At 45.4% G+C, this 9269-nt stretch overlaps 1 protein-coding gene across 1 annotated transcript in view; it reads right to left on the bottom strand.

Moving 5' to 3' along the window:
• Positions 1 to 1416: 1416 nt before the first annotated feature.
• Positions 1417 to 9269, bottom strand: part of PLEKHG7 (pleckstrin homology and RhoGEF domain containing G7) — a 52779-nt gene continuing 44926 nt past the window's right edge. The window contains exons 15-16 of the mRNA XM_034769803.1: positions 7075 to 7172; positions 1417 to 1524 (exon numbers count right to left, since the gene is read on the bottom strand). Coding sequence (XP_034625694.1) covers positions 1417 to 1524; positions 7075 to 7172 — 206 coding nt within the window. The remainder of the gene's footprint in view (positions 1525 to 7074; positions 7173 to 9269) is intronic.

The following is a 9269-nucleotide window of genomic DNA, read 5'->3' as shown; positions in this document are numbered from 1 at the left end:
ATTGTAGACCAGTGTTGTGTGCACTGGAAAATTATCAGTTCACTCAGTCAGTATGAGATGTAAGGAGGAGATTTTTGAAGGCACAAAGGGTAGTGAGGTGCCCAACTGCAAATTGGGCACCATTTGTGCCTTTGAAAATTCCCCCTATTAGTACAAGTAATTTTTTATTTTTTGTGGTGGATTTAGGTATTCGATAAGGAAGCCCATGTTCTGTCACCCAACCACAAATGAGGATCTTTCTCAAAAGATTCTGTAAAGCCCCAATGCATTTGTATGTATTAGGACAGTGAGTGAACTCAGAAAATAATCGTCCTTGCCTTTCCTCCCGCCTGGACACACATTTTCCAAGATAATTTCCCCTCTTCTGCTATCAGTGGAATAACAGCAGCAAGGCAGCACACCCCTGTGGCTAGAGCAGAGGTGGGCAAACTACGGCAGCCCGCGGGACCCTCCTGCCCGGCCCCGGAGCTCCTGCCCCAGGAGGCTAGTCCCCGGCTCCTCCCCCGCTGATCCCCCTCTTCCGCAACCTCAGCTCACTGTGCTGCCGGCGCAATGCTCCGGGTAGCGGGGCTGCGAGTTCCTGGGGCAGCACAGCTGCAAAGCTGCTGCCTGACCCGGTGCTATGAGCTGCACTGTGGCATGGCTGGCTCCAGCCGGGTGACGCAGCTGCCTGTCCTGGTGCTCTGGGCAACGCGGATGTAGCGCCGCCAGCCACCAGTGCTCCAGGCAGCATGGTAAGGGGGCAGGGAGCAGGGGAGGTTGGATAGAGGGGAGGGGAGTTTGGGTGATGGTCAGGGGGCAGGGGTGTGGATAGGGGTCAGGGCAGTCAGAGGGTGGGGAACGGGGGTTGAATGGGGGCAGGGGTCCGGTGGGGGCAGTCAGGAATGAGAGGAGGGGTTGGATGGGGCGGCTGGGGACAGTCAGGGGCGGGGGTTCCAGGGGTGGTCAAGGGACAGGGAGCGGGGGGGCGGGGGGTGGGTAGATGGGAGCAGGAGTTCTGGGGAGGGGCTGTCAGGGGGCAAGAAGCGGGGGGGGGGTCGGATGGGGGTGGGGGCCGGGCCACGCCTGGCTGTTTGGGGAGGCACAGCCTCCTTTACCTGGCCCTCCATACAATTTCCAAAACCCGATACGGCCCTCAGGCCAAAAAGTTTGCCTGCCCCTGGGCCAGAGCCTTCCTCTGAGAGAAGCTAGAGGGCACCCAAGAATGATTAAGTTGTTCCACTGAGCTCACTATTCCACCTTGTCTGTTTTATTTCTAGCTCCATTTTGGCCAAGATGCACCATGCCCAGCCCCCAACCAGTCAGGTCATAGGGCCATTGTTACCAGAAACTAACAAGGATTGTTAAAAGAAATCATCTTGCTACCACCATGTAAACTGGCTTCAAAATGGATCTGTCAATTTTGCATTTACACAATTAAATTTCAGAGGATTCAGATGGCAAACAGAAAAAGGAGCTTTTCTGAGTTTCGTGTCCGTTGGCATAATTGGAGACTGCAGTTTCTATCTCTGACATCCATGTTTTCTGTAAGAGGAAAAATAATGCTTGATAAACGCTGAGGACCTAAAAAAGTTTTAATAACTAAAATACCTGAACTTTAGAGTCTTGAATCTATAAAAATACATTGTACAGTGTTTGACTGGGCACCTTCTCCAAGCTTACTTCTAGAAGAGAAGGTTGATTTATGTTCATAAATTGTTCCATAAACCTGGGATCCAGATTCTCCAGTCTGGCTCAGGGCATATTACGCTGCATAAGCTGTGCAAAGTGGCCTTAAAAGAACCAAGATCTCTGTGGATAGCGAAACTCTCTGCCGCCTCCTGCACCAGCCATCTCCTCACTCCCATCATCCAAGGAGGAACATGGGTAAGAGGTGGAGCTTCAAAACTCATGATTCTTCATTGGAGTAAGGTCTGTTACAGACCTTATGCCGGAGTAGGCCCCCTGCTATCCCCATTTATTCCAAGGCCATTCACTCAAGTATTCACACAGTGGAGAATCAGGGCCCGGGTTTTGTTTAGTAACACAAATAACTTTTCTACAATCCAAAAATAGGAACTTTTCACTGTTGATTAGCCTACATGTGCAAAGAGTGGAGCATAGGTTACAATATCAAGCAGATAAAGGGCAGAACAAAATTGAACCACAATACAAGTTCAGTTCAACTACCATGCAGTCTCTAGCTTTCCCATAGAAAACATGATTGAGAAGCCATGGTGTAATATTCCCAGCTGGGCTTCTAACTGCGTGGTAGTGCAGAGATGACACTGGTCATATCTGTGGATGGTGTCTTGGGCAACAGACAGTCTTCCTTGTTAATACTGTTACTCTGTCTATCCTAGCACTTGTGTCAGTAAAATGTATGTCACTCAGGGGTGTGAAAAAAACATCCCGGAGAGACCTAAGTTGCACCGACTAAAGCGCTGGTGTGGACAACGCTATGTCGATGGGAGATGTTCTCCCGCTGATATAGCTGCTGCCACTCGTTGCGGGTGATTTAATCATGCCAGCGGAAGAGCTCTCTCCTGCTGGCATAAAGTAGCTACACTGGAGACCTTACAGCAACACAGCTGCAGTGGTACAGCTGTGCCCCTGTAAGATCTCTAGTGTAGACATGGCCATAGATCAGTCAGCTGTCAGAGCAGTTGGTCACGAGGTACTGCTTGTGTGCTTATGACATCCGATGAGCATTGACAGACATACTAAGATAGCACCAATTTTTTTGTTGGATCACAGAGGGTCGTTACAGGTAGCTGCTGCTCCTCTCAGAGAGCTCTTCTATGTGGTGTCCAAGGTTCGATCTCATCTTCCTTCCTACATGATATATGTGTCAGACCTCTAGAAGAAATAAACCCCTGTGGCCTTCAGTGCTACGAGTATACTTATGGCCTCCAGATCTACATTCTCTTATCCTCAAAAGCAGATCACTTCCTCGGGTCGCAGAGCCTTGTGAGAGAAACACCTAAGTGAAAATCACCTGGCTAAAACTCAGTCTGGGCAGCACAGAAGTGTTGCTGGTTGGGAAGAGAGCAGTGCTCTGAAGATCCATAATGGAGAGCATTGGTGGTGCAGATGGTGTGAGTCTCAGGGACCTAATGGACTCCTCACTGCTCCAGGACACCAAATGAAAAGTAATACTCAGAAATGTCTCTTCCCACCTAAATGGCCAGAAGGCTAATAGCTGAGCTCCTGTGTCCTATCAGATACATAGCTAACCATGACTGCGTCATCATCTCCAGAGTCAGATAGTGTAGCACTGTATTCAGGTTTCAGAGTAACAGCCGTGTTAGTCTGTATCCGCAAAAAGAAGAACAGGAGTACTTGTGGCACCTTAGAGACTAACAAATTTATTAGAGCATAAGCTTTCGTGGACTACAGCCCACTTCTTCGGATGCATATAGAATGGAACATATAATGACACACATACAGAGAGCATATGTGTGAGCACATCACTGAACAAAACCACTAACCCAGGAACCTATCCTTGTAACAAACCCCGATGCCAACTCTGTCCACATATCTATTCAAGTGACATCATCATAGGACCTAATCACATCAGCCATACCATCAGGGGCTCGTTCACCTGCACATCTACCAATGTGATATATGCCATCATGTGCCAGCAATGCCCCTCTGCCATGTACATTGGCCAAACCGGACAGTCTCTACGCAAAAGAATTAATGGACACAAATCTGACATCAGGAATCAAAATACTCAAAAACCAGTGGGAGAACACTTTAACTTGTCTGGTCATTCAGTGACAGACCTGCGGGTGGCTATATTACAACAGAAAAACTTCAAAAACAGACTCCAAAGAGAGACTGCAGAGCTAGAATTGATATGCAAACTAGACACAATCAACTCCGGTTTGAATAAGGACTGGGAATGGCTGAGCCATTACAAACGTTGACTCTATCTCCCCTTGTAAGTACTCTCACACTTCTTATCACACTGTCTGTACTCGGCTAGCTTGATTATCACTTCAAAAGTTTTTTTTTTTTTTTCTCTTAATTAATTGGCCTCTCAGAGTTGGTAAGACAACTCCCACCTGTTTATGCTCTCTGTATGTGTGTATATATATCTCCTCATTATATGTTCCATTCTATATGCATCCGAAGAAGTGGGCTGTAGTCCACGAAAGCTTATGCTCTAATAAATTTGTTAGTCTCTAAGGTGCCACAAGTACTCCTGTTCTTCTTTTCACTGTATTCAGGGAAGACATTAGGGGCAAAAAAACTGTTTTTAAGGATGTTTTCTCACTGAATGAATTAAATAAACCTGTTTTAAAAATAGAAAGATAGAAAAACAACTGCAGTCATGTGCAACTCTAAGGAACCCGCATATAAGTCATGAATAATGTTTGAATACTGGATCTTTTCTGTATCTAGCACAGACCTCTCTCTAACTTTTCATCTAAGGGAGTAATGGTTATCTTGTCTGTGGAGCAGCCAGAGTGGGGGAGGAGGGTGACAGACGTACTTTGGAGTGGGTGATCGTGCCAGGAGACACCTCTCATGAACGCTTCCTGTCAGGTGAGAACCTGCACTCTCTCTCTCTCTCTCTCTGCTCCCAGCGTCCCCTGACAGCTTGTTAATCTTCAATGGCCCAGCCCTCTGGCCAGGTCACACACAATCAATATGTGAACAAACAAATAAACTCTTTCCGGGGTAAAACAATAAGTCCAACAGGGCCTATCATTGAGCACTGGTTGGTATCTGCAGCCCTGTAACTGGGCTTAGTTCTCAGCCCTTCTGGGCTAGCTTTAGGCCCATCCTGGTATGGAGCAGTGCCCGCAGGGCTGTCTCCCTGGAGACTATTTGCCTTATCAGTCCTTCTTAACCAAGCTTTCCAGCCAGGTTACTCCTTCAAGGTCAGTCCCCTTCTGTGGGTGACAGAGTTCAACAAAGGGTTGGTGCTCTACAGAGTCATCAGTCATGTCCTTGAACCCTTTAAATTCTAGCTTTGTGCTTGGGCTTCTACATGAAACTTGTCCCCTTCTCGGGCCTTTGGCCACTCCACCAGGTCACAACCCAGGGTCCCAACAAATAGCAACCATGTGCTGCTTCCTTTAACTCTTTTGCTATTGCCGTTCCTTGAGCCATTTCCCATGTAACCCCTTCCTCTTCACCCTTACCTCACGGCTGAAGTTCTCAACTCCCTTCCTTCCTCACGGAATGCCAGTGCCACCAGAACCTGACTTTTGGTTCTCACTTGAGCACCAGCAAGAGACACCTTCCTTACGCCACTGGTCCTGCCAGAAACTGACTGCTCAGCCCTGCAGCTCCTTTTAACTGTGCTGGCTTCATTCTGGCCGCTTCCCTGCAGTCTTTCTAGGCAGACCTGGAGGACCCACCTTCACTGCTCCTTTTCCACAAGCAGGGTGTGGCAGGGCCACAAAGTCTCCAACAGAGGGCCCTGGTACACCCCGTCACAGTGATACAGCTGTGTTCTACGCAATAGTGAAATGTTGGGTTCAGGATTCTTGGGCTCAATTCCTAGCTCTAGGAGGAAGGGTGTGATCTCGTGGTATGGGTCAGAAAAGCCAACCAAATAGACTGGGCAGAGCCTTTCTGATGGGCTGTACAGCTGTGTGAATGAGACTTAGATCTGCCATATTAGAGACTTGGATTCTACTCCTAGCTCTGCCAAAGTGACTTTGTGCAATTTTTCAATTAACTTATCTCTCACGCTCTCATATGTCTGCTGAATGTTGTCTGACTGTGCTATGCAGTGGTACAGGGAGCCTGATTTAGCTGTAATATGGAACATCCCGCAAAATCCAGTAAATCTAAGAGCTGTTCTCAGCTGCTTCAGGATGCAGTAGCCTTTTCTGAATAGGACAAGTCAATGAGACCATATCATTGGTGCTCCATGCAATGTACTGGCTCTCTTTGAAGTGCCCCATCTACTTCAAGATCCTGATCTACAAAGTTGCCAGAGGATCGCAGACAGTGTTTTTATTCTTAGACCCACAACACCAGCTGGAAACATCAGGGCCCCTTGGCTGAATTAGTCGAAAATTGTGCTGATTGTGAAGTGCAAAATGAGGCCAGCTCATTTCATGTAGGCCCCCAAAATACTGTCCAATGCGATATAGCTTTTTACAATAATGTGGAACTGAAAGACAAAGTGTCGTTGCATTATTATTAACCTATAATGCAGATGCTGTTTAATATCAGGATTTTAGTGCTCAATCGTATATTGCAGGACTGGGAGAAGATGGAAGTAAACTGGAACACTGCCAATGTTGGAGGGCAAAGTATTGTAGCAAGATTGTAACTACTTCCAGAACCTATTTCAGATGTGAGCCAGTGACTTAGAAGTAGAAAGGGTATATTTATTGCCTTGCCCTGGGGGCCGGGGCACTTCGTCTACCATGTTCTGTATTTTTAAGAATTAGTGTTATTTGAAAGTCTCATTTTGTTCTTCCAAGTGCTAATGAATGAAATACAACTTATAGAACCAATCTGTTATGTTCCATGAAATGCCTAGCCCACATTTAGATGCTGCAAATAAATAATAAAATGCACCGGTCTATTACTCAAAATTCAGGATGGTGTGCAGATGAAGGGGAATTTACATACTCTTGGAATCAAACTCACTTTCTTGGAGACAGATACGTTTTCATACCATACCCACTGGTATGAAATTACAATAGTTTTATAAATGTATATAATAATATATATGCAAAAATTATAATACACATTTTCAAAGTGTGGTGTGGGATAATTAGATTGACAATGTCAAAGTTTTAATGTCTTAAAATTATTACATAAAAATTGTTTTAGTTTTTGGGAATGGCTCAATTTCTTGATTCCTGTTATGCAGGAATTGAACTTTAATAAGTCAGAATTTGAAAAGCTAGTATGTGACCTGCTGGAGGTCCTCACTTAAAATCAGTACATGAGTACTGTAATTACAAACTCTATAACAGTGGAAGATTTTTTTAGGGAAGAGAGTAAATCAGGTCATATTTCTGTCAGATATAGTTCCTTAAGTAAAATTCTCTTTAGGAGAGATCTTTCCTTCAATAAATGTAATTTTAAAAAGGTCTTGTAAAATACAGGACTTACTTTGACCATCTCTGTTTGTGCTTGTAGTAAGAAGACTCCGATGCACTGTTGATATCTATTTTCATGTTGTATTACAAAAGCATTTCGCAGCCCAAGGACTATAAAACAAAACAAAGCAAATGAAAGAACACACACAAGGTAAGCCACCTTATCAAAATCCCATCAGATTGATTCACTATATATCAATCATATCTTTGTGTCTCCTTGGAAAATCAGCTTTTCTGATTGGTTATTAGGGAAACACATGCTGGCAGTTTGAATTTTATGTTATGAAAAAAATAGCCTCAAATTATTTCAAAAAGTTGGTTCTGCAATTAGCTGCTTTTGAGTCTTGTTCAGGGGGGAAATGCTCTAAAGAGACATGCTATGTGCTGTATTGAAAATACTTGGGGAGATTCTGTGCTGAGCCCAAGAGACAAAGCAAAGAACTTGCAGCCCAGGGGAAAGGGGTGGGTCCATGGTGGCTTTAAACCACCTGTGCACCATCCTGACACTGGGATGCTCCCATGGCTGGAGAGGTCCCAGGTGTAACTTAAACAGCCTGTGTGAGTTACGGCTGCCCTATAGACTCCTTACTTAGACTTAGAGTCTCCTGTGCCTAGTGTCACATAAGGCAACCCATTTTTCCCACTGCTATCTGTCCAGAGCAAGAAGTTTGACTCCATCAGATGTTGCCATAGTGGAGACAACTTCCTTTTTGATCATCCTACGATAGGTCATTCTTTGTCCTGCATGGCTTCTCTTCCCACCAGTGGAAGCCAACCTAAGATGCATCTTGTCCTTCTGCCATGGGGTAGCCTGATGACCTGGCTGAGCCACCGTAACCATCTCTGTCTGATTATTCAGTCCCCAGTGTGCTTACAAAGTTTCTTCTTAAAAAGCACTGCTGAAATTCATTCAGCTTTCTCTTGTACCTTTCCACCATCTGCCACGTTTCCAAGGTGTACAATTGTGTGGGAGGACAATAGCATTATACAATCTTATTTTAGTGTGTAGATGTATCTTCTTATTCTTCCAGATGTTTGTCAAATGGGAAAATAATCCACTGGCTTTGCTGATTCTTCCTTCACTTCTTTAGCGAGCTGACCATTAGCAATATTGTACTTCCAAGAAGGCTGAAGTCCTTAATTCTTTCTTACTCTTTTCCATCAATCACATATCAACCAGTGTTGGCAGCATTCTCCCTATCTCCATGATCTTAATCTTCTGTGTACTGATAAGTCCCAATTTGGCAGCTTCTGTTTTTTTGCTCATAAAGAGTCTTTTCATTCCATCCAAATTGGTATCCAACACGACTGTATCATCTGCAAAATCTAGGTCTTTCAGCTTATCTCTTGCCCAAATTACACCAGTGATCTGGACAGCAGCCATTGCTGTTCTCATCACAAAGTCCGTGACAATGCAGAAGAGAAGTGGGGAGAGTATGCAACTTTGCCTTGCACCACCAGTAACAATCAGTGTCTCCATTCTGTGTCCTGACACAGCAGGCACACTCATCATACAAAGCTTTTATCCAATTAAATATGTGAAAACAGGGGCTGAATGAATGCCTCCCTGACAGCTAGCTGGGAGGGGAGGAGACTATGGGTGTGTTATGTAAATACAGTTTGCTCCTGCTCTGTTTACATGTTCATCAGATACAGCTGTGTCAAAGGATCAACCGTGGCTGGTGTTGGGTACAAGTCACCTTAGTACTGAATGCAGGGGTAGTGAAATATGGTTACCAATGTTGTAATTATTGTAGGAATACAGGAAAGCAGCAGGACTGTGCTTAACCTGTCCCAAATGAGTGGGGGGGGGGTGCCCTCAGTTGAAAGAACCTCATTAAGCAGGGGCTTGAATGTCAGAGCCCTGTGAAAGTAAGAGGGGTGGGGATAGGAGTCCCGGTGTCCTGGTCAGGAGGCTGCACAACCCCCCTTCCCATCCCCCCCCAGGGTCCTCTCCAGACTGGCTTAACCTGTTCTTCCCCCCTTTCAAAGAATAGAGCTAAATAGGCTTCATTAGAAGCCTCTCTTGTTATTTTAATTGTTCAATCAGAGCTGAAACCACTTGTGGTAGGACTGTGTTTCTGCCCTGCTGAGAGCTAAAATCATGAGAGCTGAAATCACTTGAGAGGGGGCAGTGTTTCTGCCCAGCCTGCAAAAGAGCTGAAAATCACTGAGACACTGATGTGCAGACGTCACAGCAGAGGCAGA

This window comes from Trachemys scripta, chromosome 1 (assembly GCF_013100865.1).
Source record: "Trachemys scripta elegans isolate TJP31775 chromosome 1, CAS_Tse_1.0, whole genome shotgun sequence".
Classification (NCBI taxonomy): domain Eukaryota; kingdom Metazoa; phylum Chordata; order Testudines; family Emydidae; genus Trachemys; species Trachemys scripta.
This window is presented reverse-complemented; position numbering and strand designations above follow the sequence as displayed.